At 35.1% G+C, this 12,635-nt stretch overlaps 1 protein-coding gene across 3 annotated transcripts in view; it reads right to left on the bottom strand.

Annotated features, from left to right (window-relative positions):
* AGL (amylo-alpha-1, 6-glucosidase, 4-alpha-glucanotransferase) overlaps positions 1-12,635 on the bottom strand; it is a 76,731-nt gene that overhangs the window by 30,402 nt on the left and 33,694 nt on the right. For all 3 annotated transcript variants that reach the window (XM_032301408.1, XM_032301405.1, XM_032301406.1), the window contains 11 exons: positions 12,398-12,561; positions 11,726-11,827; positions 11,454-11,609; positions 11,207-11,357; positions 8,471-8,595; positions 8,269-8,381; positions 8,023-8,157; positions 5,724-5,854; positions 2,571-2,707; positions 1,681-1,814; positions 482-657 (listed from right to left, as the gene is read on the bottom strand). In XM_032301408.1, coding sequence (XP_032157299.1) covers positions 482-657; positions 1,681-1,814; positions 2,571-2,707; positions 5,724-5,854; positions 8,023-8,157; positions 8,269-8,381; positions 8,471-8,595; positions 11,207-11,357; positions 11,454-11,609; positions 11,726-11,827; positions 12,398-12,561 — 1,524 coding nt within the window. The remainder of the gene's footprint in view (positions 1-481; positions 658-1,680; positions 1,815-2,570; positions 2,708-5,723; positions 5,855-8,022; positions 8,158-8,268; positions 8,382-8,470; positions 8,596-11,206; positions 11,358-11,453; positions 11,610-11,725; positions 11,828-12,397; positions 12,562-12,635) is intronic.

The following is a 12,635-nucleotide window of genomic DNA, read 5'->3' on the forward strand; positions in this document are numbered from 1 at the left end:
AGGATGCCAAAAAATATAGTTGAAAGCATTTGACTGCAATTAGACACATAATAAAAAATTATTTGACACCTGTTTTGTGTTTTGTAACACAAACCAAAACAAAGTGGATCTTTCTCTTATCTCTTGGTAATTTACAAGATTGAGTTCATTTTTTAAATTGGGAAAAAAGTATAATATAAAAGGGTAGTAAAACAAATCTGATAAAAAAAATACAAAATGTCAAGAGTCAGGAAAAAAAAAAAAGTGCAGAAGGATTGACCAGCCACAATGAAAAACACACATAAATAAATGCCTGTTGTACAGTATTAATTAAATAATAAGCACAAATATTAGTTCTACAAGTAGATATGAAATTTTATTAAGCAGTCACATAAAATCTTGGATAACATCATATCTTTTTCTAAAAATAGTGATTTCCCCATAACTTTTCCTCCTTGAATAATATTGACTGACACATTTTAACCTGTATGTAATTTCTTACCTGCAGCTAGAGACACACAACACTGCTCCTTTTCTTTTGTGATCTCATTTAGCCTGTATGGTACATCCATAAGTGAAGGGGAAAGAAGTGGCAGAGAAGGGCACTTTCCTACTCCACACATCTGCACTGATCCCAGTGAAAGGTGTTTCACAAAGGTAGAGCCATTCTGAACAAAGCTGTAACAAAGTGGCTGAATTTAAAATACAATTTGTAGAAATACAACATTTTTTATTATTTATTTACTTAAAAAGTTTTATTGTGGTAAGAACACTTAACTTGAAATCTACTCTCTTAATAGATTTTTAATTGTACAATTCAATGATGATACTGTTATTTACAAGCACAATGTTACACAGCAGACCCATTGTTTCAAAAATTTTTAGTAGTATCATTTTAATTTGATTCTTTCCTTCAACTAGTCTCTCTACCAGATGTGTAACAATGGTAATACTGGCTGAAAATATTTCAGTTTAATTAGATTTCAGAACTGCTTTCATTTCACCCAATATTATGGCGGGTTTTAAGTTTAAGGCCTACTGTGCAACAAATGGAAGGGCTGAACCTTTTTTTCAAATATTTTATTTATTTATTTGCAAGCTGGGTGAGGGGCAGAGGAAGAAGCAGACTTCCTGCCAAACAGGGAGCCCAAATTGGGACTAGATCCTGGGACTTGGGGATCATGAGCTGAGCCAAAAGCAGACGTTTAACTGACTGAGCCACCCAGGCACCCTTGAAGTTTTGTTCTTTCTAAAATTATTCCCAAATCAGTTTGGTGGCTCTTCAGTGGTTCATTCAGATCTGTAATTTCATTTTAGGGAAATTTATCACTAAAGGCAAATCTCACTCATAGTAATAGCAGAATAATTTTTCTCTTAATGAAAAATTAGGGAAAAAAACTGTACGCATATTCTAAAAATTATATTTGTTAACAAGTCAAAGAATAGATAGAAGCAAATAATATGAAACAATTAAATTTTCCCATGAACATGAGTTCTTAGCTTTACTGAACAGATTTTAATACCTATGTTTGTTTTTGTATGCTCCAAATTAAAGGATGCAAATACTATCCACTTACAAACTTTCTCAACTCTATGAATCTATGACAGTTCTTTATGCTTTGGTCTTTAAAGAGTATATAAACTGACTATATATGGTTTCAACACAAACATGCCTATTTACTCAAGCCTTGTTGGATATACCTTGACATCTGCTTCCATGCTATATCCAGAAGAGTGGTGTATGCACCAATTAATATAGCATCGAAGTAACATGGGATGAGATAACGTGGGATCTGCTTCAGGTAGAAGAACATAGCCTGCAACCATTTACCAACCTATTATAAAAATAATTTTAAAAGTTATTTTGGTGTGAATAGCCAAACTATGGAAAGAACCTAGATGTCCATGAACAGAAGAATGGATAAAGAAGATGTGGTATATATACACAATGGAATACTATGTAGCCATCAAAACCCCCTGAAATCTTGCCATTTGCAATGACATGGATGGAACTAGAGGGTATTATGCTAAGCGAAATAAGTCAATCAGAGAAAGACAATTATTATATGATCTCTCTGATATGAGGAATTTGTGAGGCAGGGTGGGGGGGGTCGTCGGGGGCAGGGAGGGAAAAAATGAAGCAAGATGGGATTGGGAGGGAGATAAACCATAAGAGACTCTTTATCTCAGGAAACAAACTGAGGGTTGCTGGGGGGTTGGTGGCGAGGGATAGGGTAGCTGGGTTATGGACATTGGGGAGGGTATGTGCTATGGTGAGTGCTGTGAATTGTGTAAGATTGATGATTCACAGACCTGTAGCCCTGAAGCAAATAATACACTACATGTTAATTAAAAAAAAAAGTTAATTTGGTGTGTTTACAGGCTAGGTGCATTTTAAGAGGTAAATCCAAACATGCAGCTCTACTATCTAGTAATCAACCAGCTTTCCATTTGTTAAAATGGGAAGATGATGAAGAAGGGAGGAAAGGAGGAGTTTTCAGGTTAGAAAACTATGTTAATTTTATATACACCATAGAAATATAGTTTTTATTGTTTCCTTGTTTTATGAACTAGAATAGACTTTTACTTACTTCAGCAATAGTTCCTGATCGTGAAATAAGTCGGTTACTGACATAATCAATCATCCAATCTCCAGATCTCAAATTATCACAAAAGGGATGTCCCAAGTCATTCTTCGGTCTTATTTCTGCCAAGACGGACATTAATCCTGAAAATTCATAGAAATATCATGCTGTTATTGGCAGAGGCAATTTGTTCCCATAGCCTGGGCTACTGCTGTCTCTTAGTTATATGGGATGAACACATATAGAGGTAGACATAGGGGCTGTTAAGACCACAATTGCACTTCCCACGGTTGGAGATATGTGTGGCCACATATCTTTGCCCTGAGATACAAAGACATACTGAAGGAGACTACTGTCGCAGGAGCTATGTAGAGCTTTCCAAGATTCCTAACTTCTGAGACTTGTTTTGTTCTTCTGAATTTAAATATTATAATATTCAAAGGCAACTAACTGGCATAGTTTCCACCCAGCCCTAAGGCATTGGGGGGAAAATTGATTAAGTCTGTATCTTCTCATGTTAAAAAGTGGTGGAATCATTAATATTCAGGCAATCACAGGAGTGGTTTCAGAGAGAGCAAGAGCATCTCTGGTGATAATAGGCCTGCTTCGGAAAGGATCTTTGAATTATAACAAGAGGGAGTTGGAACTAAACAAGCTACCAAGGTGAAGTATATGAGCATATTCTTAAGTAATATTCAAGCAGAAACATTAGAATTTCTATGCATACACAGCAGTTTCTGTTATTTCAATGACGGAACAATAGTACTTCTTTCATTACCCAATAATGTAATAATTTCCACATTAAAAATATTATATTAATAGCCTCACCAAGTTCATTTTGACTAATTTTATTTATATATTTAGGATTTAATTTTACTTTGTATATAGCATGTCTTGAGAAATGATAAATATATAAATTTAAGATGTAGTTCTTTCTCTCAAGAGGCTTACAACCTTCTTTGGGAAACAAAGCATAAAACATAAAAAAACGAGAAAACAAGACAATATAAAAAATAATGCTCCACTTTTGCTCTAACTTTTTAAAAAAATATTTTATTTATTTATTTGACAGACGGAGATCACAAGTAGGAGATCACAAGTAGACAGATGTAGATCAGAAGCAGGCAGAGAGAGGTGGAAGCAGGCTCCCTGCTGAGCAGGACCCGGGGATCATGACCTGAGCCAAAGGCAGAGGCTTTAACCCACTGAGCCATCCAGGCACCCCTGCTCTAGCATTTTTGAAGAAGGCAAATATAGCTCAGTAAATAGAAGTTTCACTTGTTGAATAACGGTGACATGATGAAGCAGCATTTTAGAAAAAGAGATCTGATCAATGGAATGGAATGTTCTGTGAAAGAGGTAACAAGAAATTTGAAAACTGGTCACTTGGTTTTGCAGACAGGACTTAGTCTTTGAATAGGGTATTAACTGCGAAAATAAAAGAATATGGTATACTCTAGAGAACACAGAAAAAATTCAGTCACAATCACTGATTGAATACAGAAGATAAAAGGGACAGATCCAAAAACAGATTCCTGGATTCCAACATGACTTATTATTATAAAAAGTAGAGAAGAAGAGAAGGGGGATTTTGTTTAGGGGAGAGAAAGTTAATGAAGTTAAGTCTGACTTAATTGGATGTTGCTATTAAGAGTCTGCCAGAAATATCCAGTAAAACACTGGAAATACTAAACTGTCAGAGAAAAAAAGGGATTGATACAAAGTAAAAAGTAAATCAGGAGAGAATTAGTAAAGAACTAGACTTAACTTTAAGAAAGAAAAGGCCAGAAAAGAAGTTCAGAACAGTGCGGTTTTTTCAGTCAGGGAGCAGAAGGAATTCAACAGCTCAGGGTGAAAATGAAGTAAGCAGCTGTCTAGGACTGGTAACATATACATTTCTCTATTTTGCACACCACAAAACATTTTTTGTTGAAAATGAGACTATTTTAGAAAAAAAATGTCAAAAGCACCAAAGTCTAGAAGAAAGTTACTGGGAGCTTTGTTATGTGCTTGGTTTTGTAGAAAGTACAAAAGCTAAAAAACAAGAATGCAAAAAAGGCAAACATTGTTCTTTCTCAAGGTGTAATCTAGTTAGTGGGGTCTTAAGGCTAACAATTATCAAGTACTAACTATGAACTGAGCATTGTCTAAGTGCTTTGCATGTATTAAGTCACTTAGTCCTTGTGGTAGGCACTATTACTGTTTCCATTTTACAGATGAGAAAATTGGGCCATGCAGAATTTACTCCAAGGTTATAAAGCTAGTGAGTGTAACGCAGGGAATCTAGAGCCCATTCTTAACCACAACAATAAATATTCACAAAACACTGTACTAGTTAGTAAAATATCTTCCAAGTAAGATGGTGTAGCAAGTAAGAGGCATAGTAAATTAATGCAATGGGTATCCAGGGGGACTAAGATCTTACCGTGAAAAATAATAGTTAAAGGAATGTTTTGTGGAAGATGTTAGAGTCAAATTCATCCTTAAAGATCGGTTAGATGGACAGAGAAAATGAGTTGCAAAGGAGGCATGATATGTGGAATACTACATGAACTAGGAATACATGTGTGATCAGCCACATTTCCTAGATAAAATCCAAGAAAATATTTCCAACCAGCTGGGTTAAACTGAAAATTAAATATTTAGATCCTATGTCCTGTCTCACAACTACTCTAACTACATAATGTTTTACTATAAGTTCTCTTTTTGGATAAAACAAATATGCAATGGAACAAAGTTTTTGATTAGATGAAAAAGGAAGATGAATGTATTATATTTACAACCTATACCATTTGGGGCCCAAATAAATGTTCTCATTTAGTCTTCAAAAAAGCCTATGTGAGGTTCATTTTGTATTTCATTACCGAATACAAATCAACAAATTCGCTATTTGTATAGACCAAATAAAAATACATCTTTTAAACCTAAAAAAACCCCTATCAATTATACAATACTATTCACATCTTATAAAGGCAGAAATGGGCACAGAGAGGTTAAGTTCCTGGTTGGAGGTCAATGAATGAGTGGGTGGCAGGGCCACAATCTGAACCCAAACAGTTGGGTTCTAAGCCCACCCTTTAATTCTATAAAGAATATACCATATGACCCTAAAAAAACTCCCCCAAACACAAAAGCTTAACTATCCTTGTATTTGCTTACCTTGAAGACCTGCATATTTAAGAGATGACCAGTTTGGTATGTCATAACAGCCTCCACCATCCTCTTGTTCTTCGGCCTCACATCGGTAAAGTACCTGATTCAGCTCAGCCAAAGTTAATTTTGAGGCAATGCTAAGAAGTGGAAAATAAAGAGAACTGGTAAATACAGTAAAATGCTATCAATAAAGAAGAAAATCTGAATCATAACCATAAAATACCTTAACAATATATGTTTTAGTACCTCAGCACTATAATATACATTAAAAACAATATATGTTATAAATAATAATTAAAGGATAAAACGTGCTAAAGATTCAGTTAGAAGTAACATTTCTTCCAAGCCAAGAAATACAAATCAATTGCCAAATTTTATTACTTGGAAGTATCCTGGAAAAATATTTTGGTTGCTACAACCTTTTTCTCACAAATTTGCTTTTTTATTTTTCTTTTTTTAAAGATTTTATTTATTTAGTTGACAGAGAGAGAGAGACCACAAGTAGGCAGAGAGGCAGGCAGAGAGAGAGGGGGAAGCAGGCTCCCCACTGAGCAGAGAGCTCAATGTTGAGCTTGATCCCAGGACCCTGAGATCATGACCTGAGCTGAAGGCAGAGGCTTAACACACTGAGCCACCCAATCGCCCCACAAATTTGCTTTTTTAATCTTTCTTGATGGGCTTGGTTTTTTTCTCTTCTTTATATTCTTTTAAGTAGGACATCAATAACATTTTTATGCTAATTATCCTAAAATTGAAATACTTGTCAAGGACCAGCAAAGGGATAATCAAAATTCATAGTTAACTACCTTAGAAATCATGTAGTATTTCTCTCCTCTCTTAAGATGGCACTGCCCTTTAGCTCGGTTATTCAAGAAACCAAGATTTTCTTAGCTAAGGATGATTCTTGATAATAGTCAGAAAGAGGTGTCTGTCATGGCTTTGATTTCTCCTTGGTCAGGGTAGCAGTGAAACTGTGTAACTGACCACACTTGAATACAACAAAACCTTACCTTTTTAAAAAAATAATTCTAGCTGTTCCAGTCATTTCATTCTACAGAACTGAATATATATCCTCTTGAATTTTATGTGAAAATATAACCTCTTAAATGTACTTCCTTCTTTCTCTTTTAGTTCTGTCTCAACTGAGAAAATTATGGTTGGCTGGGCTTTGTTCCCTGTTTCTGCCAGACTCTGTCCTCATTGTTGGGACAGACTCTTCCTTCATCCACTATTTGTGAGTCAAGTTTGAGCAAATCAATCAGCAGTCTCAGTACCAACTCCATTCTAGGCAAATGCTTTCTGACACATAGCCAATGAACTTGCATATGAATTACCTGGGGAGCTTATTAAGATACAGATTTCTTGGCCTTACCCCGATAATCTGAGTAGGTCTGAGGATGAATATGCATTTTATAAGCATGCCACAGAAACATAAAATAGCTTTATCACAGATATTTTTATTTTCATTTCATTGCATTTTATTTTTTTGAATATTTTATTTATTGATTTGACGGAGAGAGATACAGCAAGAGAGGGAACACAAGCAGGGGGAGTGGGAGTGGGAGAAGTAGACTCCCTCCTGAGCAGGACCTGATGCAGGGCTGGATCCCAGGACCCTGGAATCAGGGCTTGAGCCAAAGGCAGACGCTTAATGAATGAGCCACCCAGGCGCCCCACCACAGATATTTTTAGAATGAAAATACTTTTCTAATAGTTGAGTTGAGCTGATATCCTTAATGATAAAAGCTCTTATAAAAACAAAAAGTTGAACACAATAAAAAAATGGGTTAGTACATAAAATGCTATTTTACTGGATAAATACACAGCCAATGAACAACAAAAAATTTAACTTGGGGCACCTGGCTGGCTCAGTGGGATGAACATGTGACTCTTGACTTCAGAGTCATGAGTTTAGGCCCCACGTTGGGTGTGGAGCTTACTTCAAAAAAATAAATATTTTAAAAAATGATGTGGAAGGAATATGGCGTATGCAACTTAGCCTCAGTTCAGAAAAATTGTGTGCACGTGTGTGTGTATAGAGATGCATGTGTGCATGTGTGTGTTTGCTCATATCTATAGCTACATATAGAGAGTGCATGAGTGTGAGAGTGCACATGCAAGCGCACATACAAATGATAAAGCAACAGGACATGTGAACAACAGATGATGCTAATATGACTACTGGTTCTTGGACCACTGTCTGAGTAGCCTGGACATAGAGGACCCTTAAAACTGCTTAAATCAGGCTTGCAGTAACTTACCAGTTATTAAAGTGGCAAATCTTCATAAACTAAGTTGTACTTACAAAGCAAAAGGAGTTTTTAATATAGGATCTGCGTTGTCAACAGCAAGGCTCCCAGATTTAAAGTGAGGACTGAACTGTGTCAGATGATTTCGAAGAATTCCAACAGCAACTTGTGCATGTGGATCAAGACTAACTCTGAAAACGTTAATTTAAAAAATGGTTACTTTTTAGGAATCATTTATTAAAAATTAACAGAATATGTCATCTACTTTACAAGCAAAGTCAACTGTTTGAACTCCAACATACCTGAATATAATAACACTTCCTGGAGACAAGTTTTCAAATTCTATTTCTTGAATATATTCATTGGGTCCTTTTGTGGCAACTCCAGCTTGTTTAACAATTTTACTTTCACTAAGCTTGAAAAAAATCGTATAAAACCATTCAATCAATAATTCTAATGTCTTTAAGACATTAAACATGGTAGTAAGATGAGAGTCCCAAATACCTGAATATGTTCTTTAATTTCTACTGTGATGTTTGGCATTCCATTGATCGCATGCTCATCCTTCTGATAAGGTTTTGTATTTCTCTCAACAGTTCTAGCTTCAAGAACTACTTCTTCAATTTTGCCTATGAATAAATAAAAACATTAATGAAATTTCACATTAAACCATCTGGAATTAGGAAGTGCTAATTCAATTTAATTCATTAAACTTAGAGTTGAGTATGAAATAGCAGTCTGAGAATAGATCATTCTACCCAAGATGCATTTTTTACTCAATGCTTTGTTCTTAAAATTATAAATTAACAAAGACCTCTCTGAAAAAAGATCTTATCAAGTAATAATGGCTTAGCTCTCGGGAACAATCTATAACCTTCCTAATTTTGAGCAGAGAGTAAATAAATCCCTTGAAAAATTTATTTAAAAAAATGAAAAATTTCAGAAATACAAAAAGTAGGGAAACATTTTAAAAAGCCAGATCCTACTTACTAGCTGAAGAAGACATTACAAATGTGTACCCTTTCTTTCCCTTCAGAGGTAACAGTCACCTGCAATTTGGCATTCCTAAATCCTGTGCATTTTACTACATATATCTGTTTCCCAAAACAACATACATTATTTTCCATATTTCCAACCTTTATTAGAGTAGATCCAAATTTTATATATATATATATATATATATATATATATATTTCTGCAACTTGCTTTCTATTAAACAACACTATCTTTTAGATTTGTTCACATTGCTACATAAGCTGCAGCTCATGTTGCTGCTCATTTGTTTCAAATGCCAAATAGTATTCCATTGTGTGAATACACCAAATATATTCCTGTTTGCCCGTCTTCTAATGGAACATATGAGAGTTTTTCAGAGATATACCCAGCAGTAGAACTGCTTAGTCAAAGGATATGTAAAACTTGAATTTTACTATTTAAGTAATTTGAGCCATTAATCTGACAATAAGAAACAGTACCTTTTGATCTAGAAATTCTACTTCTCAAAATAATTACTAAGAAATTATTCAAAAGAAAAAATTATTCCTAGTGTATATTCATTGTTAAACATACTAAAGAATATTAAAGATGGAATACTAATATAATAAAACGTGAAATATTTAACATAATGAAAATCACAATTCTATTACAAAATGGAAATGTTTTAATGAAGACCAGTGACCAAAGCAAAACCGAGATAATATTGTTCACACTGATGGCAACCATGTGAAACTGTACATGTACATTAGCAATAATCAGACAAGATTACTGACTGTACACTTGCAAGCAGTTAAAAATAACTAATGAACATTTAACCTTGAAACTATTCAAGTTGAGGGGCGCCTGGGTGGCTCAGTGGGTTAAAGCCTCTGCCTTCGGCTTAGGTCATGATCTCAGGGTCCTGGGATCAAGCCCCCCATTGCATCGGGCTCTTTGCTCAGCAGGGAGCCTGTTTTCTCTTCTCTCTCTGCCTGCCTCTCTGCCTACTTGTAGTCTCTGTCTGTCAAATAAATAAAATCTTAAAAAAAACCCCAACTATTCAAGTTGATAATCTTCAAAAACTGGAGTTTATATATTTAATAACTAGCAACCAATATAGAATATGATGATTTTTATGGGAATCTTCATCCCCTCAATTAATTGCCAGACTTGAACAGTTGCTATATGCATAGGAGAATGTTTTGCTATAAAATATAACAGTAAGGAAGAAATAAAACACACACATCTAGAAAAAAAATCTAGCAATAATAAGGATATGATTTAGGGGTACGTTTTTATTTATTTATTTAAAGATTTTATTTATTTATTTGAGACAGAGACAGAGATAATGAGAGAGAGCAGAGAGGGAGCACAAGCAAGGAGGAGAGGGAGAAGCAGACTCCCCACTGAGCTGGGAGCCTGATGTGGGTCTTCCCAGGACCATGGAAATTAATTTGGGGTAACTTACATTTTTACTACATGGACAATACCGTTATGGAAATATTCTCAAATATTAACATTTTCTGAGTTGTGAAATAGCTTTATTTTCCTCTTAAATTACTTCCTATTTCCCATTTTGTATAAAACAAACATATTTCCTTTATACCCAGGAAATACATATGTACGTTCATGTGTTTATATATATGTATATGTATGTATATTTATAGTGTGTCTAACTGTGTACTTGTGTATGAGCACATACACACACATATATAAACCAAAGGGAAAATAGTTTAATATTTAAGGCTTTTCATAATCCATCCTCAATTACCTTCCTAGCCCTCTTGTCACTCCACTATTTTAAGCAAATAGATATTTTCATTAGTCCCCAGATAGTCTTACTAACACCTATTAATATGAATTTTCTTTTTTACATCTTTCAAAAACTATAAAGTTCCACCTCCCTTGAGAAGCCTTTTCTAAACACTCAGTGATTTCTCTCTTTTGTGAACATATAGCAATTATAGTCTCTCCACATCTCTTCTTTGACAATTATAAAACACATCCCAGGGTGCTTCGCTGGCTCAGTTGCTTGAGTGTCTGCCTTCAGCTCAGGTTGTGATCCCAGTCTTAATTTCTTTCTTTAAAGTACACTCTATACCCAACATGGGGCTTGAACTCATGACCCCAAGATCAAGAGTCACATGCTCTACCAACTGAGCCAGCTGGGTGCCCCAAGTTATGCAAAATTTTGAACTCTTTTTCTCAACTACAACCACACCAGTACTGTGTCATAATCACAGTAACATTTTTTGGTTGCATTACCAGGGATGCACATTTGAGGCACTTCTTTGCTGTAAAATGAAGTCTTAGGATTCCTGAAAGCAGTTCTAGACACAGATACAACAGACTGATGAATGCTGGGTGAATGTCTTGTTACTGCCACTATGTCTTCATCAACCTGATCCACATATACCTGAGAAACAGAAAGAGAAAACATGTTAGCATTCAAACTGGAAAAACTTACTCTGAAACTGAACCTTAAGAAACTTACAAAAAGTTAGTTTCTTGCCTGAATGAAACCCTTGGCCCCAAGTTCTTGATGAAGTTTATTGATAGCACATCTGGCTGCAATAATTCCACTTTGGAAATTAACTTCACCTTTATCTGATGGAGATGCTCCAGGATTCCACTTCGTATAAAATCGTTCTTCAGAAACCACTGAAATCTGAACAAAGTTAAAACTCAGCCATGTGTACATTTTAATTATAATGAGATCTTTTAGTAAAAATGCCCAAATTTGTTGGCCGTGTGGATTTTTAAAAAAACACCACCAAGACATACCTGGTGAGGCACTAATTCATCATAGCCTTTAGTACTTCCACTAGCACAACACGCCATGGAAACAATCGTGGTACTTGGCAGAGCATCATATTCTGACCTATGCTAGAAAACAAGAAAAAAAACCCACCAGGGTTTATTTTCCTTCAAATGCAAAGTGCCATCCTATTGCATAATGAAGTAAAGGACAGTTACATAGTTACATACTGTAAGACATTAATTGGATTTATTTTATTATTTTTTGATATTAATTTGCTTTAGAATTTAACAAAACATTCAAAAGCTATGCACAATCATGTATAAATCTAAGATATGATTCTGAAGCATGTGGATATTGCCACTAAATATCGGATCAAAAAATTTATTTTTTCCTTTTTCAAGTTTTATTTAAATTCCAGTCAGTTAACATAGAGCGTAATATTAGTTTCCGGTATAGAATTGAGTGATTCATCACTTACATACCACATCTAGTGCTCACAAGTGCCCTCCTTAATCCGCCTCACTCATTTAGCCCATCTCCTGCCCTCCTCCCCTCCAGCAACCCTCAGTTTGTTCTCTTTAGTTGAGTCTGTTTTAATTTTTTTTTTCTCCACTATGTTCATCTGTTATGTTTCTTAAATTCCACAAATGAGTTCAGCAAAATAAGTAAATAGAAGAAACAGAATAGATGCTTACCACAATGGGACACTCGTTATCGTGGGTAATATCCATAAACAGGGCATGTGCAATAGCTGGCATTAATGGCCTCAGACAGGGCTGAACAAAGGATCCAACAGGTTCTCCTCCATATCTGTAAACCAGTCTGCCCTCTTCGTGGCTATTATATGCACTCATTGCCTCTGCAAAGCATTACAGAATATTTTAACTACCTTGATTATTACTGGTCAAGAAGAGGTTAGGTTTCTTATCATGG

Source organism: Mustela erminea, chromosome 10, assembly GCF_009829155.1.
Source record: "Mustela erminea isolate mMusErm1 chromosome 10, mMusErm1.Pri, whole genome shotgun sequence".
NCBI classification, from domain to species: domain Eukaryota; kingdom Metazoa; phylum Chordata; class Mammalia; order Carnivora; family Mustelidae; genus Mustela; species Mustela erminea.